Source organism: Centroberyx gerrardi, chromosome 20 (genome assembly GCF_048128805.1).
Source record: "Centroberyx gerrardi isolate f3 chromosome 20, fCenGer3.hap1.cur.20231027, whole genome shotgun sequence".
Lineage (NCBI taxonomy): Eukaryota > Metazoa > Chordata > Actinopteri > Beryciformes > Berycidae > Centroberyx > Centroberyx gerrardi.
The window spans coordinates 12,987,257-13,014,982 of NC_136016.1; the positions used below are offsets into that span (position 1 = coordinate 12,987,257).

General features: G+C 42.8%; 1 protein-coding gene across 3 annotated transcripts; it reads right to left on the bottom strand.

Moving 5' to 3' along the window:
• On the bottom strand, positions 1-27,691 carry kansl1a (KAT8 regulatory NSL complex subunit 1a). 3 transcript variants are annotated; one of them, XM_078290763.1, is made up of 15 exons: positions 27,614-27,691; positions 19,847-21,326; positions 11,884-12,025; positions 11,505-11,588; positions 9,679-9,788; positions 9,119-9,260; positions 6,986-7,151; positions 6,204-6,359; positions 5,484-5,699; positions 5,047-5,201; positions 3,647-3,768; positions 3,400-3,457; positions 2,827-2,939; positions 2,441-2,693; positions 1-1,602 (listed from the first exon to the last, which is right to left on the bottom strand). In XM_078290763.1, the coding sequence occupies exons 2-15, from the start codon at positions 21,256-21,258 to the stop codon at positions 1,396-1,398; spliced, it is 3,336 nt and encodes a 1,111-aa protein (XP_078146889.1). In that variant the 5' UTR covers positions 21,259-21,326; positions 27,614-27,691; the 3' UTR covers positions 1-1,395. The 3 variants fall into 3 exon arrangements, with proteins under 3 accessions (XP_078146889.1, XP_078146888.1, XP_078146890.1); XM_078290762.1 differs by lacking the exon at positions 27,614-27,691 and adding an exon at positions 24,309-24,746; XM_078290764.1 differs by lacking the exons at positions 11,505-11,588; positions 27,614-27,691 and adding an exon at positions 24,309-24,746.
• Between the last annotated feature and the right edge of the window lie 35 nt (positions 27,692-27,726).

Sequence of the window (27,726 nt, forward strand, 5' to 3'; positions counted from 1 at the left end):
AAACATAAACGTTTTAATGGTACTATTTACAAAAAACAATTCTGCTTTTGATTAGGTTAACTGCTGCAACAATCAAACAGGTACATTGACATCTTGCTTAACTACAAAAGAAAAAACAGAGTGATTGAATGACTGTGGCATAAAAACACAGGTGTAAAATTATACAACCATAGATTTTGCATAGCAATTAGTTACTTAAGGGGGCAATAGTGTGGTTATGACATTGTGGGGTGGCAAAAACAAAATTAATCTTGCAACAGAGTAGTCTATAGATCAGATCAATCTGAGCAGTGAAAATATTCTCAACATCAGAAAATATTCCCTTAAATTGTAAAACCTGAGCTTGGGGTGGCTTCTAGCTAAGTAAGAGCTGCTACATTTGAAATGTTTGCAAGAGAACACTTCTTATTCTTGTCAAGTTCAACCAGAGGGTGGGGAGGGGGCTAAATTGTGTTATTTCTATTATTTTGCCACAATTTGACTTTTCTAACATAATACACCAATGACTGTGTGTGAAGGGGAAAAGGATTATCCCCATTACCTGCATTTTTTCATAAGTGGAAAACCTTCTGTGTGCTGTTGTGATAAGACTAGCATTAGCATGTTTTCAGCATGCAGCAGCGCTTTCTGTAGGGCAAGTGCTCTAAAGACACCCCAGCCCTCCGTGCCTTCGCCCTCTAACAAAACTGGGAGAGACTGCAGGGCAAGAGAGGAGCTGGACACTCTCCAAAGAGATTCGAAAGGAATGATTTACCATTCAAAACACAAAGAATGTGTTACGCTGGAACAGACAGAACAGATACAAATAAAAAGTGTCAGGAATGAAACAAACAAAGAAAGCAAACCAACAAAACTGGACTTGGCAGTTGGAGAAGAGCTCTGGTGATTTCAGGCGACCTCTAGGGGGAGAGGGAGACCACATCTCAAATGTACCTGTTTATTTGGATGGGGGATAAGAGGATATTTTTTCATGTTTTGTTATTTGTCACTCCACTAAAAATGTACATGGGAATTACAAGCAAACTAGTCAATAGAAAACACCCTTTGGCCATACTTTGAGGAGTCCGCTACATAGTGCGCTACAAGTGTACACGCGACATATGAAACACCACTAAGCCCCCATGTACATTGTTTAGCCTACTACAGAAATCATTTTTTGTAACATGTTGTTTTATACTTTTTTTAACATTTATTCTTTTTTCCTGTGACAAAAACAAGTGTAGGGAAAGGCTTCTATCTCCATAATATTCACTAAAAACTGTGAAAAGTATTAGACTGATGTTTGAATATCAAACAACAGGAACCCTTTTAATATCTTATTTTGCGTTGAGGTTCTGCTTGTTAATGCCAGAGAGGGGCTGGGGAGGGAGTGGGGGACCTCAGCCTGTCAGTCATTCATCGGTGGGCGGCGGCCTTGTGTTTGGGGCCGTCATCGTCACAAGGCAAGTCCATGTCGTCCGAGTCGAGCCTTCCGTAGCCCGTCGCTCGGCAACCCGAGATGCTGCGCATTCTGGGCCTGATGAGATGGTCGCTCTCCGCCTCAGGCTCCGGGGCCGGGTCCTCCGACAGGGGGAAGTTTCGACGCTCCCACGGCGCTACCGTCTGGAAACACCGACAACACTTTTAAATCAACAATTCAAATTGCATTTCAAAGCTTTAATTCAATCACCTGATGAATTAAATTGTCAATGGAGAACTAGTTGAAGGTAAATAGTGGTGTCATTCAGAGCCAATTTACATTTCCCCAGATATTTTGCAATGCATGCTGTCTACAATTAGATTTTTTCAACATTTACTGGTTTTTCTTCGCTTTTAAAATACAAACTTCACAGTTTCACACCTAGCTTGAAATAAACTGCTGTCCCAGCTAACAAAGATTCTCCAATTAAGAGGGAATGGATGTGACAACTAAATTTGTAAGGCAACATGTTTTTGAGGGATTGTTTCCTGGCGGAGCCTTTCATTGCTTCCTGTGGGTGTCAGGTGATTGACAAACAAAGAGCGTGATGTAATCACAAAGGATGTCAGCCACTGGTGAAAGGTTTTGTCTACATCCTGTATTTACATGATGACACACACTGTGACCTGCTCATCCAACCAAAGAGCCTGAAATATTCTCTGGTCCAGTGAGAGTCTCTGAATGTGCACATCGATAAACAGATGTGATAAGACAGAGAAACTTGGACAAAACCAAATTAAGGCTTCACATTTAGCGTGATGGATTATCTAGCTCATAAACATTTTGCTGCCATTCATTTTTGTATAGTATGAAAAACAACTTCCACAGACTTGAAAATTGTCTATTTCCAACTAGATGATTGGCACAAACTTAAAGCAAACAAACCAAAAAACAGTGGCATTATCCTTTACAATTGAAGTAATTAATCAATACTAATGCCCAATAAAAGACTGAATGAACTGTGTAGCGACCAATACATACCCTTTCTTCGAAGGTGAAGTCGGGCGTAGAGCACCGTGTGTCCTCATTGGACAGCAGACGATGGGAGTCCCTGGAGCAGGGTGTGTGGGGGTTGGACGTGGCGTCGGGGCTGGCCGGACTCATGGGCGAGGGCACATGGCTGTAGTCGTGGAGCAGAGGGCAGTGGCCCGGGTCTGGGGACGCAGGCTGAGGGGTGGGAGGGTTGGTCCCGCACAGCAGCGGTGTGGTCCGCCCATCGACAGACTTGTACGACCTGAGGCACAAGACAGTGTCAAGCCAGAGGGAGACACATCTACAATCTACCATCAGATACATCAGGACACCTTTTCCTGACTGAGTTCCATTCATAAGGACTCCCATGTCGTTGTGTGTTCTATAGTACCGACCTGCTGCCCCTCCTCTTTGCGGGAGCCAAGGCCATCCAGGTCCAGCGGGAACGCTCCTGGTCCTCACAGGGCTGGTGGAGCTGGATGAAGGCTGCATCCGACAGGTCCTCCACCTACACACAAACGCACACAAAATGGCATCAGGGTCCATGAATACTGATCTAAAATCCTCAGTGACCAGGTCCTCGAGTGGCTCATTTATAACTAGAAAAGCAACAGAATCGTGCCTGCTTTAGCTTGAAGGTTACTAAATTAGATCCATTAAAAAAAGGTAACGTTTTAAAAAAGTGTTTACAGTTTGACCACCAGGTGTCACTATCAAATCTCTCTGCCATGTATTTGAGAGGAAAGAAAATAGGAATTCTAATTAAATATCCTAACAGAAAATGTGCATCAAACAGTTAAATACATCCATACGTCTCCTAAAGTACCTGCACATTTTAAAGTAGAACGATGAGGAACTAGGGGGCCGAAAGACGAAGCTTACTGGATCCTAATCTAGGACACCTAATACACATCACCCCAGACAAAGCTGAGATATTGAGTCAGCCGGTAACAGATCAAATCACTTACCTCCGCTTCGTTCTCCTCTTCAGCTATGGGCTGGGAGAAGATGTCCGCTTCTCGCCAACTACGCAAATAAAAAAATATCAAATGTGAGCACAAGAAACCAGTGGCTTCTGTATCGTCTGCAGCAATAAACCCCATGTCTCTTACATATCCATCAGAAATATCAACTAATTACTGCTGTCAAAACAAGCAGAGCAAGCCTGATGCCCTGGCCTGACAGTGGGGCAGAGGCTCCAGTGGGGAAAGTTACCTGGGTGTGAGAATCTCTTTGTACTGCAGCTTCTCCACTCTGGTAGTGGCGGCCACAGACATGGGGATCACTATGTTGTTGATGTCGAACGAGCTCTCACCTCGCCTCCTCTTGATGGGCTGCTGTTGGGGGACAAAAACACATACATGTCAGGGCCCAATATATACACACATATACAAAACAAAAAACAGTATTCTATGCTATAAACTGAGCCCTGTTTCAAATCCTCATTTCACTATTGCAGAGAGATCGCAGAGATCATCAACAGCTGTAGTTTGGTTAGACTGTGTGAGAGACGGAAGCAAAGCAACTTGGTTTTGCTTGACTGGGATCACACTTTTGTTTAAAAAGAAAAATAAATTTGCAATTTTAAATAGTCCATCTCTTCAACACTAATTGATGAAAAACTTTGGTTAAGGAGGCTGTGAACTAAGCTCCCAACTATACTCCATATTATCCAAACTAGGCCCTACACATTCATTTCAATAGGCAATATAGTCATCACTGGGTGTGAAGCATTCTGGGACCTACTGATGCAACTTGTTTATTTGCTGGTGACACAAAATGAACAGTTTACTGGCACCAGTGGAAAACATTAGCCCAGAGCACTAAAATGACTCAGTATTTTAACATTCTGGTTAATTTTCCATTTCAAATCAATACCGTCTGCTCAGCAACAAACAGTGAAATCAGTCCACTCTTAAACCAATTGCGAGAGCAGAGTAGTAGCGGTGGTATTTAAAACATGCTATTAATAACTTGTGAAATGTTCTTTATCTATTCAAATAATGATGGACATGATGATGAGCCCATCAACTATAGCAAATTTGTTTTGACTAATTTTCAGGTGTGTGTGTGTAGATAAATGAAAGCAGGCTGCAATTTTGCTGACGTGTATTTTTTACAAGCTCAGTATCTCATCTTTGCTCAGTCGCTGAAGTCTCAACTCTACTATAAGCTAATTAGGCTATCATTAGCTAACTTGCTAATGCAATGTCAGCTGACTATTATACTCCCATTTGATTTTTGCTAGTTTTGCAAGTACAACATGCAGCCAATTACAAATTCATTACCTCCTCAATATATGGTGTAGGCTAATTTTCATATTTTGCCTCTATTCAGTAGACCTACATGCCAGCAAAGCACCAACTGTTTGACCAATACCATGTGCTGCATCATAGGTGCATTGATTTATGTTGATTGTAGTTTACCAATACCCTTTCAGTGCTAAACAGCATTATATTTTTTAGATGTAGTTTTGACAAACACCAAGTTTGAATGCAAACACAGTCAATTACAGCACCCAAAATAAACATAAAACATTACTATCGCTATGCCTCAACCCCATTCTGCTCTTAACACTTGTGAAACCGAAACCGAAAATGCGACCGTTTCCTTACAGGTGTGCTTGGGACACTCTGGCTGTTGGGGCCCAGCGATGTTGAGTTCTCTGAAGAGGTGGACAGCTGGCGCGTCAGGGGGCTGTGGAGGGACGAGTGCATGTTGGCCAGCGTCGAGCAGGGGCTGCCTGAGTCCAGGAAAAGCTTAGGGGAGGCTGGAAGACGAGAGACAAACAGATTCGCATTAAGATAATCACCCAGTTTCCTTGAGCCATGACAAAACAATCAACTTGTGTGCATGCACATGACTGGACTGGAGTAAAATGCGCCAAAACCCCAAAATGGTGGGAGGCTCAGGGGATAAATAGGGTCGAGTTCCATTTTTCACCCCAGGAACCTTTAATATATTAAAAAAGGTCCTCATAATAAATGCATTTCCGCTGCAAATGCATTACCTGGTCTTGAACCAGGGCTTCATTTATAAAATCATGACTCACGGTCAGTCCTGTCCAGTGAGTGCTCTCTTAATCTCTTGCGGCTGTAGCTCTTGTCGTAGGGCCCTAAGGGGGAGGAGAGGGCCTGCAGCCGCTCGGTCTTGCACACAGCCTGGCTCTCCATCCTGGCTGCGCTCAGAACAGCACTGCTGCCGCTGCCACCGACACCGCTGTCCACTGTCCTGGGCTTCTCAGCACGGCTCTTATAGTGGCCCAGTCCTGCAAGAAGGGGCACCGAACAGGTTATCATGGGGCAGAGAGTTGGCATTCGTATACCCTTGAAATATGTCAAAGGAATGTGCATTCATAGGGTGTCTGCACGTTTCATTTGCAGCAAGTTAAATTAAAAGACATTTTAAAGACCGTTTAAATACACTTGGAATGCAATATGTGACCAGTTTCACTACTAAAATAAAGGTGAAAATGAAAACGCTTGCAGTCCTGTTTGAATATACAGAAGGTCTTTGTGACTGGGCTGATTCTTATTAGAAAAACTGCCTAAACCAAAGCCCACCAAGAAACCACAACATTTTTAAGACCTCTAAAAAATCTGAGATGTTAAGTGCTACATCAACACCATGTTGAGTTTATATAACATAATTTAAGTAATTTTAAGACTTTTTCAGGACGTGCAGGACGTGATTCGTTATTGAGTTTGCATGTGTCTCTTGTGTTCTTCAAGGAGTCAGAAACTGTGTCCTTGTCTGCAGCACATGTACTTACTGACTGCCATGAGTGAGTTGGTGAACTTGTGCTTCTCTTTGGAGGTGGAGAGCTTGTGTTTGAGGGAGAGCTTCTTCAGCGGCTTGCTCCTCTCCAGCGCCTTGGTCTGCCACTGGCTCTTCATCACTTGCTGCAGACGCAGGCCTACACAAACATCTGAGGAAGACATACACCAAGCGTTAGACATAACAGTATAAAAAAGCAAACATGTAACTAGGAGATTTCAACACAAACAACCTAGTCTCTAATACAGTGGTGCTGGAAAGCTGGATACTTCAAACAGATTGGCCAGTTGCAGTTTGACCTTATTACAGAAAGCCATGGGCAATATATGAGCTTATGCTAAATGCGTTGTTGTAAATGCAGCTTAGTCTCAACTATGTATCATTTTTAAGAGTTTCATGGCTGTCTTTTTGGGACAACACGTCACCATATTCCAGAAATTCCTGGCTTTGTGGAAATCCTGCATTTTACAAATGAATTAAAATACAAAGGGAAAACAATTATAACTATCAGGAAAAAACAGGAAAGAGGGCAATATCGTCACTGGATGTAACAGGAGCCTGGTACTGGGGGTACAACACATATGCAGGGCCATATTATACCCGTTTCAGATAAAAAAGATTAACCGGATCACTGAAAATTCTCACTGCGCACGTGAGAACTTTCTGGCTAGAGCTATCTCCCCAGCCACTCCTTGTTTTTCTTCCCCTCTAGATGTAAAATAGGAAATGACTGTGTAAACTCTGAGCTCCCACTGGGCGGGGTCGTCCCGTACTGACCGTCGGGGAAGGAGAGAATGGGATGGACGCCAGGATCCAGTCTTGACAGACGCTCCAGGGTGGGCAGCTCATACTGAGGGTCCTCCCTGGGGGTGGGCCGGCCACCACACATCACACAGCTGGGGTTGACCCTGCAGTTACACTGGATACAGCTGCTTCTCTGGGCCTGCGGTGGACAAAAATGGGTCAGAGATAGTAAAGCGGTGTTTCTGCTACACGGCACACTGAACGAGCATGGCAAGGTCATCACCTGCCACACAGAGAAAACTTCTCAAAACACAAGATCTCACCAAAAAACCCCACTTAACACCTATTTGTTAGAAAACAAGAACAGATTCTGTGCAGTCCCATGGCAATGATGTACAGTTCTTAAAATGGGAGGAGGATTGTGGGAGTTGTGAAGGCAAGGTGTGAAGATTCATAGTTCAATTTTCACCACAATACAACTTTTACTTAATTGTATTAATTAGATATTACTAAATAAAGAGCGGAAATAATGTGTAGAAAATTATTCTCTTAAGTGCTGCAAACAGTGATGAAGTTAGCGCACAGGTGTAGCAGTGATGCCATTGGCATCATGGCGACAGGGTGTCTGCAGGTTTCAGAAAGCCAAATTTAGGACTTTTTAAGACCTTATTAAATTGTACCTGGAATTTATTTCCAGACCAATTAAAACAACCACAGTAAGAAACAAAACCGGCAAATCAGCCTCTCTCTAATTGAACTTAGCTAATGAAAGTTCTGAAACTATAAATGGGCAGTATAAGAAAAGATTGTCAAGGGACATGAAGTCCAATTTTGTTTAGTGAAGCAGATATGATTGGGAAAATAAACTTTTGTATATCTAACCCTGTTCTGTATTAATCCAAGTGTGGACATGCAGCGCTTAGAGACATGTGATTGCATAGTGGAAAATTAAGCCCTCTAATAACTACATGTAATACATTTTAATAGTTTTTAAGGTCTTAAATTTAGATTTTAATTTAGACTTTTTCACACTAAGGACCTGCAGATACCTTGACCAATAAGGGATGGGAAAAAGGGAAAAAGGGAAAAAGGATGATTCATCAGCCCATGTTGCCATTTCCTCAACTAAAACTTGTGAGCTGTCACAAGGTTGATTACTCTACTTTCTTGTCTGTTTGCCTTTGCAGGAAGATGCCCTACTTTTTCATAAATAAGTCATCCATCTCATGTTTACCTAAATATTGTGTTACAATGCAAGAAACTAAACCGGAATTTCAGCCTAAAACATGCTGGATGTTGACTGAGAATGATAATCCATTGTGTTGCACTGAAATGTGTGGCCAAGCATATAAAGCCAAACCCGTAGCAGCGCTTCCATACAGATGTCAGTATGAACACACCTACGCACACATCAGCATGTAATCTCTCACGCCACAGTCACACCCTGTCAGTTGAAAGGATTACATAAATTTTACATGAGAATTGTTACCACTGCATATTTGCATTGGGATACATTTGCTCCATGCAATGAATTTATCCAAATTTTCCACTGATAATGTATTCCAAGGTTGTATGTTTTCCGTTTTGCTGACTGTGGATGGAATGATGGAATCTGGGTTTAAAAATGGAATAAATTCAGAACACAGCGGAATTGTAAGGTTTTGAGTAATTTTTTATAGAAACGTATTTTACTTTATATCATGAAAAGATGGAGAAACATCTAAATGTCTTGGCAACACACACAGGGAGCAGAGCTGCGTTTGTGGGACGTGTGTATGGTGTGTGAGTGCATATGTCTGTATATGTGCGTGGGCTTGTCAAAATGTCAAAGTGATAGTTGTTAACAGTGAAGGCCTACAAGGAAGTATCAAGCACCAGCAAGAACATGCACGTATGCATGTGACTACACATCATTCTTGCACTAAGTTGCAAGGGTGCATGCCTCTGCTACACTCCACTATAAACCACATATTCCACTTGGCATACATTTGTTCAGTAATCAGCGATAGCCTAAACAGTTCTGAGCTAGGCTACTTCTCTTTTTTTTTGTTGTTGTCTTTTTTTCTTCAGTGACCAGCTCTGAGCATTATCACACTGGAAACTATATAAATTGCACTGTAACATAAGCATGTACATGCCTACAAACATACACACAATGAAACTCACCTTGCCGTTGAGGTTGGGCACAGTGTTGGGTTGAATGAGCCGCCGTCGTCGACAGCTGACTAGGGGTCGTGTGCGGGCAGCCACACATGTGCTGTCATAGGCCAAGGGCTGTTGGTGCTTGGTGTCCGCACTCTCTGCCATCCTATCATAAGGAAAACCAACAGGGCAAATGAAGCAACAGCTGTCATCTTCAAAGTAAGCTCAAGGAATTGTGCCTCGAATAACTTGGTTAACCAAAGACATATTAATAACATTTAAAAGATAAAAGGAAATTCAACATGAACTACGGACACAAGTGATCATCTTATCTTGTCATTATTTTGGTAAGCCAGTGGGCATGCCATTTAGCTATGAATCAACATTAGGATATTAAATGACAAGATATTGATAACTCAAAAATCCCAGTTTGAGATGACAACAGTAATGGCAACAGTAACTTTAGCATCTTTTTATCACAAATCCTAAGCTTCATGATTATCCAGAATTCCCCCAGCAGCATTCTCTTCCTCAGCATGCAGACGCCCTGAACTGTAGAATGAGGTCATCTTTAGCAGCGGTACCTGTTGAGGACACCGTTGACTGGCCGTCCATTTTGGCCTTTCCAGGGGCCAGGCTCTGTGGTGGTGACGTGGGCGGTGACTGTGTGCTCCAGCCGTTCTGAACTACCATCCTGGACAGACAGATAAGACAAGCCAATGAGGCTACACCTAATGTCAACCGGCACAACACTGGCTGACCAACAGCACTTAGCAAATGCAAAATATTTAAAAAGGGGTATACTACATAATACAGCTGAAACCTGCCAGTCCCATGGCCTTGAATTATTCAGTCTACATTTGTGAAAAGAGCAGGGCTCCCAATGCTTAAAAAAACCTATTCTGCAATGTGACCAAGATGCATGGCTTAAAGCTCCTACAATCTTTGTTTAAGCTTTTACACCCATCAAAGCCTCATTTATCCTGAACCAATAATTGGGCCCTTGTCCTTTTTAAATTGCTCAACTATATGCCATCACAATTTAAGGGTGTGACCCACAGCCCTCTCATTTCTGGGTTGTGCTAGCCTAGAAAATCAACTTGCAGCGAGCGGAATCAGTTCTCACCAGTTCCACACTCGCCAGTTCATTATTTTTCTTTAACCTTTATTCAGCCGTCCCCTTAAAGATTTAAAATGTTTTTCAACAGAGACCTGGTTGAGAAAGCAGCGTCAGTGGCAGACGTTTTGTTTTAGACCAAGATAAAACAATGTACCTCAGCAAAAACACAAAATAGCATAAAAAAGGTCAGTGGAACATGAAAATTGACTGTATGACCACACAAAATGCAGTAGCCAAATTGCAAACTACAAAGATCAGGGGCCAGGCCTGCAGAGATACTGGCAAACGCACATTAGCATAATCAGTTTAAACTTATCCAGAGAGACAAGTTCTTCCAGCTTTAAATAATGCGGCAATGTCAGAGACGCTGAAGGAGTGCAGTACATGAAAGCTCTTCTGCCTGATTCATTTCAGACCTTTTGCCTGATTCATTTCACACCTTCATGTCATTTCAGATTAATTTCAGACGGGTAACAGAATCAAGTCCTGTGACTGTAAAGAGTAATTTCCACCAAGCTATAAGAACAAATAAGGAAGCTGAACAGTCTCATAAATGATCATGTATCAATGAATAAACCTGTAAGTGGACAGGGCAAGTCAGTCAACCTGAACTTACAAGGTATGAGTGTATTTCTTAACAGTAATAAATCTCAGTGCTTTATGATAAGAAATGTCCAAGGCTCAGAGACATTGGGAGGAGATGTGAGTGTAAAACATCGCCTCAATCAAATACTGGTATTAAAGAGGCAGTGACCTTTTTAGCAGCAAAATAAACATGACTTCCTGAAATAAAACCCTATTTCAGCTTTAGTTTCTTTACAAGGTCCTGAATATGTGGCCTGGGAGAAAGGTGGTCATCAAATCAGAACGCTACATTCTTTCAAGACTCAACAGTTCACATCACTTTGCCCCTTCATGGTAACAACAGGCTTCTGTTTTCCATTGTTTGTGTCAGAAGCATTAGTGAATTGACTATTTAAGAAACTGGAAAGACTTTTCCAAATTTCAATCCCCATATCACCCTGCACATTACCAGCTTAGGTTAGGCTTTAGCAGAAAATCGTGAATACTCAATAATACCAACTAAGCAGTCCTGGGGAATAGACACTCTATATGAATTCAGAACCACTTCAAACTGTTCATGAATCTGAATTGACTAGTCTGCTTGGAGGCTTCACATGCATGGACATTGCAAATCAATTTAGTTTGCATTTCAAGTCCCAAGAAGCTGAGAATATGGTTCAGCTGTGCAGGAAGACACGCCCCTCTGTTCACCTTCACTCTGCTTACCTGAGTATTTACAGGCTCTGCCTTCACTTCTGTCCCACCAGCAGGCAGCGCACTGGGGGCGACACCTCCCAACTCTACTGAGCCCTATGGAATTGAGACCCGAGGGTTATACTTTCACCCCAAAGACAGTGATACCAAGTACCAGTTACATGACATAAATACACCACAGCAGCTCTCCTATCATCCCGACACCAAGGGAAGACTTAAAAGCATTGCTCTCTATCCTTGTGACCAGTGATAAAACAGCTAAGTGATTGTTGACATGACTGCACAAGCAAACAGAACAGAGGCACTGCTGAATTACATTCCAGCATTGAATAGGCACACAAACGGGTCCGAACACAAACATATCTGACACAATGCAGGGCGAGCCACTGACCTTGCTGGCGCGGATCTGTCTGTAGATGTCAGTCTGCTGTCGGATGCGGTACTCCAAGTCCGAGATGTGGGCCTGGAGCCAGTTCCAGTGGCTGATGATGGCAGCTCTCTCCACCGTGTAGCGGCTCTCCGCCCGCTTCCATCTGGGGAGCACACAGGGTGTGAGCGTTTAAGGTCAACAAATGACAATAATTCTGAATGGAATTGTACAGCCACCAGTCACCTTGTTCCCGAGGAGATGTCTAAAATGACAAGCTGACCAGCCTCATTGAACTAAGAATGTAATGCAAAATCATATATTCTGTTAATGTGCAGAATAACAGATTTTCCTCAAAGATTTATGCAATTGTAAGCACTGTTCAGGGCCAGCACAGAGATTGCACACATAGGCCTACACGTGTTATTATTTTTTTAAATCAACTTCAATTACATTCCACTAGTTCAAGGGAGATTTTCCAATTGTATTTACTGCCAAAGTAAAATCCAACATCACACTAAAAGCATCCTATCAAACAAAATAAGTCACCCTTTCACACAAAGTATATCACACAATGTTTTAGCATTCAGTCAAAATGATCGTTTAGACCATATTATTATCCAGCAAGCCTCCAGGCATTTCCCCTGCCAGACTGCAGAGGTCAGTGAATCAGCATTATACAAAGCTGCCAGCACTGACAATTGCAGGCACCCTGGAAAAAAACATTCTAATCTCAAAAAGCAATAGAGCCAGGCATGCATCATGAGCATAGAAGACAGATAAAAATGGGGATTTCCATTAAACTGATTTCTCTTATGGCAAACAATGAATGCCCAGTGAGAGCAGAGCACTCCATTTTACCAGTATGACACACAGAATGGGCATTTCAAAGGCAGAGAAGAGAGGAAAATGTCTGCTCTTGCACTGTGGAGCAACGACCACAGAGGGCGCTGTTTCATCAAAATATGGGCCGCAGTGACCGTGGCGGAACAATGAAAATAATGACTCAGATGCCAGACAAAGATAGACCTTGCACTCCTCTGCCTTCTCCTCCCCACCCCCTTCTCTCTGTTTTCAATTTCCAGAGCTCCACCATGATGGAGGAAGTGCAATAAGGCTGCTGGTAAGACCAGCAGAACAGGAGGTTGGAAGGAAGGAAAGAAAGAAGAGCGTAACAGAAGGACAATAAGGACTGGAAGACTCTGCCAGCCTGGAGAGCAGCAGACAGGCTTTAAAAGCAATCTATAGGCCACAGGGTGCTGGCGGGGGTGGGGCTGGAGTCATGGAGCAGCGCGGCGGACACTGGGATGACTCCAATAATCCAAGCAGGAATCCTGTCTTACTGTGGGGCTGCGCAGAAGGGGGGTTATTGTGTGGTTTGTCGCAGGCAACAGCAACTCACTGAAGACCCATTAGTGATATGAAAGCTGCTGTCTTGAATCCTTATTTCGCTCACCCCTGGTCAAACTCATTCACCAGCACCATTTAACCATCAGTGTTTTGTTCACTGCAACACATTATAAAAGGACATTGCTGCAAATACATCTGCACTGTATCCGGCTGACAACGTTTCCTGCTACTGTACAGAGTCAAGCCTGTTCTACAAAACATCTATCTGGGTGGCGAATGTTCACAAACACTGCAACACTCTTGAACACGCCCCTGGCTGATCCACCAGATCAATGCACTGGCAACTCATCTGCATCTGTGTGTGTCCCTATAGGGACTCCTCTCAAAACAACAGTGGTGGCGCAGAGCGTGTCACACATTCGATTGCACCAATCACTCGAAGATTGTGTGCTACGATTCTGAGAGTGGAAGGCGGAGAATTGATCTACCAGGGGAGGAGCAGGCCGGTGTAATGTCCCTGAGGTAGGGCTGGAAAATGATCTCAAGGTGATTCATGCTCCTTATGACGGGGAGGGATGGGCATACACTGTGAGGATCCTCAAACCACTGAGGCATGAGCAGACATCTCAGCGTTGGCCTGCTAACAAAGCACAGCAAGGCTGTCCAGAAAGGTCACAGACAAGGGATGTGAAGCGTTGGTCAGGAAAAAAGTTAAATAAAGGTGGGGATAGCGGTTCCCAACTCCAGTCCTCAGGACCCAGATTATTGGTTTAAACTACTGGTTTTGATTCTAGCCATCTAATAGGGACTAATTTAGACCTGGGATGCCAAGTGAATGCAATTAAATACCTGGTAGGCTAGAAAACCAGCAGTGCTCTGGGTCCCAAGGACTGGAGTTGGGAACCACTGGTATAGGACAAAGTGATGGGAAAAAGGGAAGCAGGAAGAGCTAAAACTGGCTCTAATTGAGAGGCTAAAATACAAACACACACAAGCTGTTAGGAGTCCAATGACCTTAATCGTCAGAGCGAAGGAAGGAGGATGAGGAGGGGTCAATAACAGCACTGGGAAAATCCCCCCTCCCGACACTAGGAGTTCCACCCCCCCCCCCCCCCATCTACCCTGCACATATTTTCCTCCCCCCTACTCCCACACACACAAAGCACCAGCAGCAATCACTACAGCCGCCGTTTTCTGGCTGTCAGCACATTCTCCATTGTGGTGCTTCTCTGGACGCAGCACATATGTTGCATGGCACTAGGCACTCCTATACCATACAGGCCCTTCTAAAACCAACAACACTGCTCCAAACATGGCCCAGCACTCCTTCAAAAGCCAACAGGCCCCTAGGCTGAGAGCCGACCAGTGAGCCCGTCAACCAGTCTACACCTGATATTCCCGTTTCAGTGGAAATCTACCCTGAATAGAAGGGGCGTAGGTAATGCTCCTTTATCCTGCTCTGTCATCACGGGAAGCTAAACAGAACAAATGTGCAACCTCTCTACTTCAGGTGGTTATGTCAGGATCACTATCAGTATCTGATAGATTAGTGCTTGACCTCAAATATTTAAATGATTTTATGACGCAAACATAAACAAATATATGCATGAATGACCACTCTGTATCATGTCTACACCACCACGAAGAGTGCTGCTTTCCATAACATGTGCTACTAGCAAAGAACATGCAAGATCAAATTTATCTACTTGCATCAAATGTAAGCATTCATTTGGAAAGAATTTTCAAATGCACCGAAAACGAATTAATCCGCGTCTGACCTGTACAGGCAAGTATTCTGATCAAGAAATCTGTGATTTGCATCAGCTGAAAACTAATCACAGTTAATTAATTCCGACTTTATGATACCCAATTTCACATTCTGAAAAAGTGAGCTCCAAGTACAAAGTCTGCCAGAGTAAAAGAAGAACACGATCCTGAATAAAGGCAAGGCAAAACAACCGCCTGCATACATTTCACCTTTCCACACCCAAATAAAAGAAAATAATATCACCTCGTAATTACAAATCACAAACCATTCAGGCGTCATTCATGCTCAGGAGCAAGAACAGGGAAAATCACAGCAGCAGCTGTCATTTTAATTTCTTTTGTTCTCTAGAGTCAAGGGTTTTCAAAGCATGTTAAAAGAGGGCTGAAAATTAGCCAAAGCATGGGAACAATTTGCGAGGCTGACGATGGCCTGATTTTTCAGGTTCATTCTGATCTGCCATGAACGCTGACTGGTGTTTCACAACACAGCTGGTTGAACTCATCTTTTTGAGGAATTGCAGGAAGAAACTGCATGGGAGCCGGGACTGAGAGTGAGGCAGGCAGAGAGGGTGTGGGGTAGGAAAAACTAGAGAGGGTCAAATTCAGCCAGAGAGCTGCAGCAGTCATTACATAAAAGAGGGGGGTTATGTAACGCCTGTGGGTTCATGTTGAGGAACTGGGGCCGAGCTAAACACATCCAGATGTGTCAAACAGGACAGAAACCTATGCACAGACACACACACATGCATACATATACACACAGAGGAAGGGGAAGAGAGGAAAAAACATAACTAAGCTACTCAGACTGCAGAGTAATGCTGAGCCATAAGCATGAAAGGCACGCTGTAGTCTCAGCCAACCCAGTTACCCTAATTCATAGAGCAGCAGGCAGATAGGCATTTTTACAGCCTTGCTAGATTAAGACCAGGCAAGCAACGTTTACTCTCAACCTCTAGCTCTGGATGGCAACTTGACTTCTAGATGAAACCTGCAAACCTGGGAACATTTCGGTCCTGATCAGATAATATCACCATTTCAGACTGTTTGAAGTCCTGTCTGTCTGTGAGCCCTTATGTAAGATCTGTGATTTCCTGATGAGCATTATTGTTGCCTCAGAAACAAGAAACTGTGCCCACTCAATTCCCTCTGTTGCTCTTCAAGCCCGGCTCATCCAAGACATCCAATGAATACCTGATTCTAATGCATCTACAATGCATGTCCAAATTAGAGTCATTTCTGACTAGTATAAAGATTTAATATTGTCTGGGACATTAACATTCAAAGAAGTCATTTCAGCAGCTAGCACCACCCACACCCTGGTAGAGGCCATTACGGACGTCACATTCACACACACAGACACCCTGGCTAAAGCAGAGTGGCCCTGCAGCATAAGCACAGCAACAGATGTTGGCTGGCCACCAATCCTCTAGGATACGGGAAACCACGTCTACAGTATAGGCTGGGTGACAGGATTAGTAGTAAGCAATACATAGCATCCAAACAAGCAGCTCAAATAGGTATTTTCCACACAGCTACCAACTCAGCTGACTTTAAATAATTGAAGTGCTGCTGCCTGAAGAAGACATTACATTGTCTTTAGTGTTGACTGCTGTACTGCTGTAAGCCATTAATTGGCAACTGAGACAGACATCAGCTGTGAAGATGTGGCATTATGGTTATATACACACCCTACTTCCTGAAAAAATGACTTGTTCACAACAAGGTCAAGTCCCTCCTCGGTGTAGGGTTGGGAACTGAGAACCGGTTTTAAACTTTTTACAGCTGTGGGACAGATAAGTGCTGTAGAGCTGGCTCTACAACACTCCCTTCACAAAACATGGCTGAACCTAAGTGCTTTAAAGTTTGGCTTAGCTTTATGAGTGTGAAAACAACACTGGTATATACACCTGCAGGAAAGTGATTCCCTACAAAGCAGGAATAACCAACATTTGCTTCAGCATATTTCAATGTTGGTCTGCATCTAAGGTTTACTGTTAGTGATTAGTCTATTTTTTTATTAATCAAGGCAGCTACTTTATAAAATGAATTCAAAGCTTAGACATTTTTGTATAATTTCCATGTGGAATAAGCCATTATAACCAATCTACATTTCAGTAAGTTATAGTCCAGAGCCCAAATGACACTGTATTATGGTTATCTGTGTACATTCCAGTGTGCAATCCTATTAATCTACTGTATTACAGCTGTTCTGGCCAAAGAGCTGATTTTTAAAAGGTGGACTGGGATACAAGGCCTAAGGATTTGGTCTTCATGGAAAACCTACAATCATTAACTACAGCTTTTTCAAGGATGTATATGAGAGCAACAATTTGTCTGTTTATCAAACAGCAGTAGCTGGCATTACCTTGCTACATAACATGCTAGATAGGTAGCTAATCTACCATGAATAACACTCATCATGCTACTACTCCATTATGCACATCAAGTTGCCTGGATCTGAGATTTGATCCTTTCAGGTATGGCAGTCGCTGCTTTAGTGTGCCATTTCAGCTTTGCACTGAACAAAGCACCGTACTATTTTGTATCCACTTTCAATATTCCCATACTGTGGATGCTCTTGGTCTGAGGTTTTTCTTCTTATGCAAACATGTCAGAACCATATTCAAAATGAAAATGCATTGATCATAAATGTGCCAATCTATGAAATTTGATAGTTAACATCATCTAATCGTTACATCCCTAATGTGACGATGTTTTTTGATTTGTTGCCGTCTATAAATGGCAACATGCCCCCAATATGGCTCACCCTCTGATAGTCTGACAGCACTCATTCACTATTGCTTGCAAGCAAAAACTTAGGAATCAATATATACTACCAGTACATAAATGTACTTAATTCACTAAGCAGCTACAACCTCCAACTCTGCCTTCTCCAAACCCCTCTAGAAAGGTACATCTTTCACTTTTGCTGGGAAGAAGAAAATATCTAGAGTGTGAGCGTGTGAACAATGACGACAAGGTTTGGTTTAGGGTCCACATCCTCTCTCCACAATGAGTCCCCATATTTGGGTAAACAAACTGCCTTACTGAAATATGCGCCTTTACTATGTGCAAAATTAGTTGTGCATTTTTCAGCCTTGTGTGATAGCCTTTATCTGAATACAAAGGCATCAAAAATAGTCATTATTACTCACTGTGTTTGGCCATTATCCATTTGTTCAACAATGAACAGAATAGGCATACTTGTTTAAAGTCTTAAAACAAAATATTCTGGTTTTAACAATAACAAAAAAAAGATGAGCAAATTATGAAAATTGTATTTTAGAATCAAAGATCAGAACCAATAAGCAGAATGGGAACCGATAAAATCCCTGACCATACCTCCATGTGTACTACTCATGGTTTTGCATTAATTAGGTTGTCTATCAATTTCTCTCATTCCCCCTACATTCCCAAGCCCATCAAACAGCCTTCAGCCAACAACCCATTCTCTTTGAAAATTACATGCTATAGGCCAGTTACCAAAAAAACAACGCTCAAATCATTCCTTTGCCCTTAAATGGGACAAGTCAGAAGTTTGAATACATCATATTACAATGCCAACATTATAGTCCTGACAAAATACAGCCAATTTCTCCACTTTTGGGTCATGTATGCAACAAACGGAGCTCTTTGTTTAGTTAAAGATATGTAGGTCAAAGGTCCAAAGGCAACACAGGATAGGGCAATAAAAATCAGTGGTCTTAGCTGCTTTGTTAATAATCTACCCAGTCCTACACAGGTCACTAAGTCCATTAACACTGCTGACCCACCTGGCAGAATATTTTTACTTTCCAACACTTTAATGGCACAGAAAGGTGTAGGCTACTTTGATTTGAACTTCTCATGGAATACATTTGCAAGCCCCCGCTGAGATAAACCCAACATCACAACAGGCAGCACACAAAAACACAAAACCCACACCTTCTGCATTACCTGCCCCCCAACCCCCCCACCCAAGGTTTCTTCCTGGTTTCAGTTGAAATCAAAACATTCACTTGCTCTGTGGGCGCTCGCTTGTTCGCTCTGCAGATAAACAAAATGTTCAGTTTCAGCCTTGGCCCTCGCAGGAGGAAGCACTGTGTGAGGAGAGAGCTTTTTACTTTGAGTCTATTCGAGCCTGTGTATTCTCCACAGGATGGTACCACCCACACAACTACACAAGCTCTCTGAGCGAATGGTATCTCTGCCCCTCCCTGGAGTTTGACCGTACCACTACTGAGGCAGACCAGGCAGTTATAATTGTCATTAGCACCTGCTAGGCCTAAGTAGCAGATTGCAGAGACTGGAACAGGGACTTTTACATGACAGCTGGGGGACCCTTAGTACCATGAAGATTAGAGAACGTAATCGCTGGCAACAAAAGTACTGTCTACATCTCCCATCTACAATAAGCCTGATTTGCCATCTTCAGCTGGGCAACAGATTGGGAAAATTACATATTTTGCTTAACATAGGGCATTTTGCCTCTGATAGCAATGGCATGTGGTTTCATAGAGAACAGTATGGCCAAGTCTTAACAATCAACACTCTAAAAGGAGGTACAACACTAACTGCTTTTTCATTAAAAGTGGCATTTTTGACAACCATCCCATGTTTTTGCTCCTACAATAGCCACTGCAAAATCATGTAATATAATCGGTACAGCTTTAATGAAGGTACAAGTTTTAGATCTCTGTGAAAACAGTGGTTTTCATAATTGAAAACCACTTATTCATAATTGAAAAACAACTGGTTTAAGACACACTAATCTAGACCAGTGATTCTCAATCATGTGCCATCGGCCCATCACGGCCCAACAGTAAGCAGGTTTTCATTCCAACCGTAGTCTACACCAGGTGATTTCACCAATGAGTTCACTTTTACTTACATTTTGACATGTCGCTGCTCAATGTCCACTCTGGCAAGCTCCTCCTCCTCCAGGTCAGAGTCCCCCCCAGAGCTACTTTCTGTCACATCCGAGTCAAAGGCGCTCTCTGCTGAATGCAGGTTGGCCGTTCCGCTCAGGTACAGCCTCTCCAGCTCTGAGGGCATGGCGCCGCTTTTCAGGAAGCGACCCAGGCTGTCTCTGCTGCCTGAGGAGGAGTGGCGTCCAGTCCTCCATGTGGCTGTGGGGGTTGCCGTCTCTGGTTTGCGATTACCAGCCAGCAGTCGGTTGAGAGCCGAGTCCAAGAAGCCACCCAGCTGCTGCTGAATGTGGCGCTCCACCTGCTTGGCCTGTACCACCTGAAGACGCTTGCGCAGGCGCCGCAGACGGCTTTCAATCTCACCTTGGCGGCTGCTGTTGAGAAGGGTTCGTTCCCTCACGTGGGCATCAAGGCTGTCCAAGGAAGAAGAAGAGGAAGGAGGAGGCTGTGGTGCAGGTGAGCATGCTGGAGAACCCTGCTGGCTGCTACCTGGTCTTTCTCTATCAGACCCCTGTGGCTGATTGGTAAGCGTGTGTGAATCAGACTCCTCCAAGTTCACTTGTTCATTAGAGTTGGGGTTGTCGTGGGCAAAGGGGGAAGGTGCAGCAGACTGGACCACTGGTGGTTCAAGGTTGTTTCCATCTGTGTTTCGAGAAACCCCTGAGGAATGCTTTTGTTTAAGGGTTCCTTTCATCAGGACGTGCCCCGATAAGGTGCCCGTCAAGGTCTCAGAGTCCAAGGGCAGGTTCTGGGACTGGGAGTCTGTGGCGGCAGAGGGCTTGTCACCATTCACCGCCACCACGCAGCCAGAGCCGGACATGGTGGCCAGCTTCTTGGCCAGGCCATTGACGGGCGCCATGGGCTGGCCACCACCGTTGGTGCTGCCACTCATGAGGCTTTTGAGCTGGCCGCCAGACAGTTCTATTGCCTGCCTCTTCCTCAGCAGGAAGTCTCCTCCGCCGTTGAGCAGGGAGCTGGGCAGGATTCTGTGACTTTTCAACACAGACTGTTTGATGAGGACTCCTTGCAGCTTGATTGACTCCTTAGTTGAAGGGACAGGTGTCACATCAGAGCATAGGTAGGAAGCCACCAGTGGCTGGAGCTTGCCCAGGGCCGAGGCCTGGGCCGCGGAGTCGGCTTGTGGCTGCTGTTGCTGCGGCTGCTGCTCCTGGTCGCCGCCACAGAAGTCGAGAGGGCACTCTTCGGAGGCGGCCTTGCGCTTAGCGGGGCCGCTGCTATGGATGAGGATGTTGCTGGCGTTACCGTTGTTCTCTGCGCTGCCCGGTGAGAGGCTGGAGGACGGGGCAGCCAGTTTGAAGCGGATGTGGTGAGCTTCGGCTGGGGCGTCGGTGAGAGCGGGCGCCATCGCAGCCATGCAGTGCAGAGGGACGGGCACCGCGGCCTGCTCCACACCACCCGCTTACTGCCCCGCCAGAGGACAGCCTGGATATAACAAAAAGAAAAAGAAATAGGGAGGGGAGACAAGAAATAAAGTCAAACAAGGTAGACCACTGTGCAACTCAAGCACAAAAAAGGTTACCAGATCAAGCCCTGATCCTGGCGGGTGTGGGAAGGTGTCAGGTATTTTCTGATCAACAATTCAAAAGTAACACTCACAATCTTGTCCAGTGATGGACCCACAAAACAGCAGTGTAAAGAGACAAATCCAGAAATTACCTAAAATATTTTTGCTTCAAGAATTGAATTTAACAATGAAACCAGCAGCTTCCTACAGTTTGATTTGGATGTGTGCAACCACAATTACTCAGAGCAAAAACAAAAAAGGCAGTCAATAATAGCCTAGGCATATTTTGAAGAAAGACTGTGTATACAAATACAACAAGTGCAGTCTCAATTAAAGACCATGAGACTGTTTTGTGGCCAAGCAGATTTAAAAATTCTAACTTGCTCTCACTTAAATGAACCAATAAAAATATTTGCTCATCTTTCCCACTGATATGTCTGGAGTGGAAAATGCAACAGGCATGTAGTATGTACCCATTTAAATTGAAACATACAATTGGAATCCTCGCACTACAGGTTCTTTAAGCCTCTACAGTCAGTGGAAAATTACAAAACACCAGCCAAAAGACAAAGGGCAATTTTTTAAATATTTGGTAAATTAGAAACAAAGAAAAAGGATTATTGCCACTGCTAAAGCTTAACATGAAGTCCAACATATTGACTGAAATATAAAGCTAAAGTGAATGTCTACAATGCTAATCTAGTTCAAAGCCTAATCTAATGAACTGGTGACTCACTGACATTTTGTTGACCTGCTGGCTGCTACTGTCGCTAAAAATTATCCTGCAAGGGCACCAGGAAAAACATTGCAGGAGAATAGGAGGTACATCTGTGATGATCAAATTTACTTGAACTTATAGGCTAAACTATACATTTAAGTTCCCACAACATTCTAGCAGGAAATAAAATTTTGATACAATCATGAGCACAATGAGGCCTGCATATTGGTCCATAGAGCCCTCTTCCAAGACTTTATTGTTAAATATGAACGAATTAATGAGATGCAATGACCTTGGGGAGTGGGGTGCAAAAGCAATAGATAGGATAACAGCAGACAGCATAGCTAAATCCCAGGCCAATAAATAATTCCCACTACACCCATGCCTGTGTGAACAAGCCTTCGTTGTCATTTACTCACAAGGCTCCTCCTCAAAGAAAGAGCTCTTGAATTCAACACTAGCTGATGAGGGAAGAAACAGGCAAAGCCAATGCAAATTATTCAAACCCTACTGCCCTACATGTGCCCTGGTAAGTCAGTGTGCAGCAGGGTTCCACACAGGGTGTGTAAGTAGGTGGATTTAGGCCTCAGTATTAGTCCAAAGCACATGATGTCACCCTGCCTAGCTTCCTGTGTCAATTTCAGATGTACATAACAAAGCTTTCTAATTTCCCAAATGTTATTTAGACAGCACAGATATGGCTCACAAATTACAAACATATGTAATGAGAATAAGGACGACGTGATTCAGGGGAAAGTACTCTTTTACGGGTTAACATGTCGGTCAAAATGATTGCCCGTCCAATCATATCAAATTGAGGGACGTTCCTTCCAAATAATGCAAGAGATGAAAGCGGGCTGCTTCTCCCCGTATCGTCTGTCAGGCCAGATGAATGGGGGGCTCAGTATTTCACCGCAGTTTCTAGTCAGCGCGCACTACGCCATGTTGGTATTTCCGAAGGAGATTATGCAATGCAATTCATCCACCTAAAACCGCCCATTCCGCTCCGACAAATACACCGAACTTGTTCACATCAACGGCAGTGGTAATTTAATAACTAACGTTAGTAAACGCATAATCATCATTCGCTTGCCTATCGTGTTAAACATAGTGTGTTACAACAGCAATTTCTCTATTAACTGGCTGGCTAGAGGTGCGACAAAAATGTCTACATCAAACGTTAGCCAGCCACAACCACCAAAATGTCCCCCTGATGTTTACAATAATATTTGTAAATTTATGGGTAGGCTGGCGCCTCTGTCCATGTCTTCCAGCCCCGAGAAGCTACGACTGCAACATTTCATGATCATGCATTCTCAATAGCTTTCGCGGAAAATTATACAAGATTCATCGCGGGTTAACATTATCGAGCCCTGTCAGTAAACATGAGTAGTCGATCAACATATCAACCAAATGTAAAACACCCGAAGGATCAAAGATGAATATCAAGCTAAACCATGTCACTCAATACACTGCGTGCAAATTAATGCGCTTCGTTTCTGGCTAACGTTAGCTCAGTAAAGCTGCTGATGCAAGAAACACAGCCTGCTAGCAAGCTAGCATGCAGGAGTAATAAGCCAATTGCAGTCTAACACTAACGTTAACGTTACCTACCCACATCACATTTTATATGATTTATCAGCTAATGTAACGTGATGCCTTTTCTGTGCTTGCGAAAGCGAACTTGTAGCTTTTCGCTAACCCCGACAGCCAAGTAAACATTTTAGTCAGTGGCTACGTTATGCTCATTTCAACGATGGTTTATACATGTTAAATTAATAACGTGAAGAGCGACATTATTTACCAAAGGCTAGAACAAAATATTCCACAAGCACTAAGTTAACAGAGTGAAATTCAGAATCGGCAACTTTGCATGCGTTAGTAGTTTGTAAAATAAAACCGCACAGCGTTATAGATCACAACTTATTTTAATCAACGCGTAAAGACCTATTGCAGAGTGCAGACATGATATACGTTACGTTGCAATCAGACAGAGAAAAAATACACAGGCAGTCAGCTGATGTAAACCTATGTGAACACTCATTTGTCTTGGTTCAGTAACGTTACACTAGTTGGTTGGCAATCAAATAGTACGTAATGCAGATATGTCAAAAGCCGAGAAGTTGGGAGTAGACCTTGCCAGTCTTGCTAGCTCGCTAACAAAGAAAAAGGAGGAACCTACCACGTGACGAGGTTGCACTATCCGAGGGAATTTCGGTAACAATCCCCCGCAGTTTTGGTGAAAAAAACAAGGGTATTATCACAAAAAACACGGATTGGTTCGATTACTCTGCCATTAATCAATCCAAAAATGCGACCAGATTACCAAAAGGCCCGGTTTACAGAGCCGCTCGGGTTCGTTCCGGATTCAGGCAATGGGCGAATCAACGAACTACACCTTGCTCGCCAGCTAGCTCGCCTCGCCGCTACAGCGAATATAAGGCAAGGCCGGGAAACGGTCCTTTCTACTCCAAATTACTTCAAATGTAGGTAATTTGACAACAATCCTTTACCAAAAAGTCCAATTCTCAATAAGTGAAAGGTAATCCAGATGCCAGTTTATCGCGAGCCTTTTTCTCTCGTTTTAGGGAGAGACGCTTAGAAAATGGCGGCTAGCTCCTCTCCCTCGGCTTTGAGTCTGACAAACATAGAAGTGGTGTGTGCGTGTGTATGTATGTGTGTGTGTTGCTTGCTGGTAGGCGGGAGACATTTCTCATACTCGCCACTAGAGTAAAGGGCAGATAAGAAAACGACATAAAAAGCTCAAAAGAAGATACCACAGGAGGGCATTGTCTTCCAAAAGATAGCGCAATGTCAATTTTGCACTTGTTAGGGATAGACAAAGTCATGAAGGTAGTTTTGGTTACACTGGAAGCATTGGTACTGTAAGACTCTCCAACTATACATAAATCTTCTAATATTTTTTTCCCATCCATGCCGTTTCTGTTTTACACACCACCTGCACACAATTGTACTACAGGGAATTAGAATAACCTATAATACATACATCTTGTTATTCTTCTAAGTAATAATAATAAGTGCAGGGAATTAATGTCTCAGGAGACAGCCCCCTTGGGAAAACTGAGCCGAGTTGAGACTGCCTGCCTTTCCATGGCACTGTTCACAGGAACTAGATCGCCCACCATTACAGCAACATTATGAAGGTACAGCCCATGGCCACTTGAAGGAGCTCTTCCACAAAATGACTGTTCATCAGTCAGTCCAAATAAACTGAACAACAACAACAATAAAACCTATATTATGTAAGGAGAGGGGGGAAAAAACGTAGAATCCCACCAAACTTATATCAAGCAAAACCTATTCCATCTCCATGAATCACTAATTGCAACAGGTTTTCAACAGTATGCACTGAATATATTGACACAAAACAGGCACTACTCTTGACTGCTCTTGCATGACATTAGACCTGGCAACTGACTTGTATGTGGTCTTGCGTGCATTGGCTGATAAGAGAAATAATCCCTTATAACTTTGTAATATATAGTCTAGCTCAAAGCCGAGACTAAAGGTTTAAGACTTAGATATATTTATTTACATGAGAATGACTGGCCTTAGACAGAGGTATGATTAGAGTAGGGGTTTCTGGCACAACTTCACCTACTTCCAAGGTGCATGGAGAAGGGAAAAAGGTCTAAAAAGGTCAAAACTCCAGCAATACTTGCAGTACATAGAACAACTTTATTGTCAGACCAATGCATTTCGGCTTGTGGCCTTCATCAGGGTCATCATGAAACACATTACAAACAACATTTAAATAGGTATTTAAATGTTGTAGCCTTCATCAGGGTCATCATGAAACACATTACAAACAACATTTAAATAGGTATTTAAATGTTGTTTGTAATGTGTTACACAAGCCGAAACGCGTTGGTCTAACAATAAAGTTGTTCTATATACTACAAGTATTGCTGGAGTTTAACATTTAAACATTTAAATAGGTATTTAAATGTTGTTTGTAATGTGTTTCATGATGACCCTGATGAAGGCCACAAGCCGAAACGCGTTGGTCTAACAATAAAGTTGTTCTATATACTACAGAGGTATGATTATACAGCCGTATCTCTCGGTTGTTCCCACTGAGGAATTTGAATTTCCACAGCTTCCTAATGTTTCACACTCTCTGTGCGCTCAGTATTTTTTGGCACCTCTTACCCAAAATTGATCATTCTAAATAAAGCACAACGTTTTTCAGTTTTTGTGAGAGCTTGTCAGTTTGCACGCCTTCGAGGAAATCAATTTCCTACATCATGATCGAACAAAATACACACATTTTTAAAGTCTGTCAACACTGCATTCTGCATGTAGTTGAAAATGTAATGCTGGGTTAAATTACACTTACTAATTTGTAGATCTCCAACATTTTCAGAGTGCATGGTGCTATGATCTGCTTGGATAACAGAAATATATCTGTATAACACTCCTCTCTATAGTTTTCTTAATGAGAAAATGTATTCCCTAGGTGGTTCATTCTGTACATCTAGAAATATGGGCAGGGGGTATAAGTTTTCAAAGGTAAAGTAAAAATTATTTATCAATGATTAATTATTTTGGATTGGTTTTCAAATAGTGAAAATAAATTCTGAGCAACTACATACAGAGAATGTCACTGTTGAATGCTGCAGGCTAAATCTGTAGAATGAAAAATATCTACATAAAATATATTTTTTTTACCTAGGTTGGGATACTATCCTCATAAAGTACTGAGGAGTGTCTTAATGATAATGGAGGTTAACTTGGCTAGCTGATACATTTTGTTCACCCAGTATACTATGATTAAAATTTTATGCAACTGTGGCAACTTTCAGGGATACAAAAAACAATGTTTTCAAGCAAATGTATATAAACTGGGTAATCCACAAGATCCTTATTTATTTATTTTTTTATCTTAGCAATATCTTTGTCGATAAGCGATCGTTGCAATGGTGTGTTTGCTGCACTTCCTAGAGAGCAATTCACAAGCAGTGTGGCCAGTATTATGACATCTTTTAACTTGAATTTTCTGTTGATGAGGTTTGAGTTTCTGCAGGCACCAGTCTTTGTCTGTTCAGCCCTACTGACTATCTTTGCTCATGCTAACTACTGTAGTTGAGTTCAATACCTCTGATCAGCCAATGCTTGTGAGTTGCACTGATGTTGGGTTAAGTGGTAGTGCAAATTAATGAATGTGACTTATTTCCTCCAGGGCTTGCATGACCTCTGCGCATTACATTGTACTACCAGAGTGGACATGTAGATTAAGAAACAAATTATCTGAGAGATAGAGAGAGAGACTGTCTAGCTGTCCCAAACATGATAATAATACGTTAGCAAAATGTCTTGGTAGGCAAACAACAGGTGTCGGGAATCAAATTGCTGGCGTTGTTATTGATAGCTACATCCAATGAGCTGTATTCATGGCAGTCCGCTATATTGCTAATTGGTAGAAACGTTAAAAAAAAGGTAATAACAATACTAAGTTATAAATACCTTTAACTCCATTATTGAAAGACTCCTTGCAAAAATCCAAGAGGCCATAATCCCAATTATCACACGTGGAAATAACGTGCCACCTAGAAGCAAGAAAGGATAAACAGACAAAC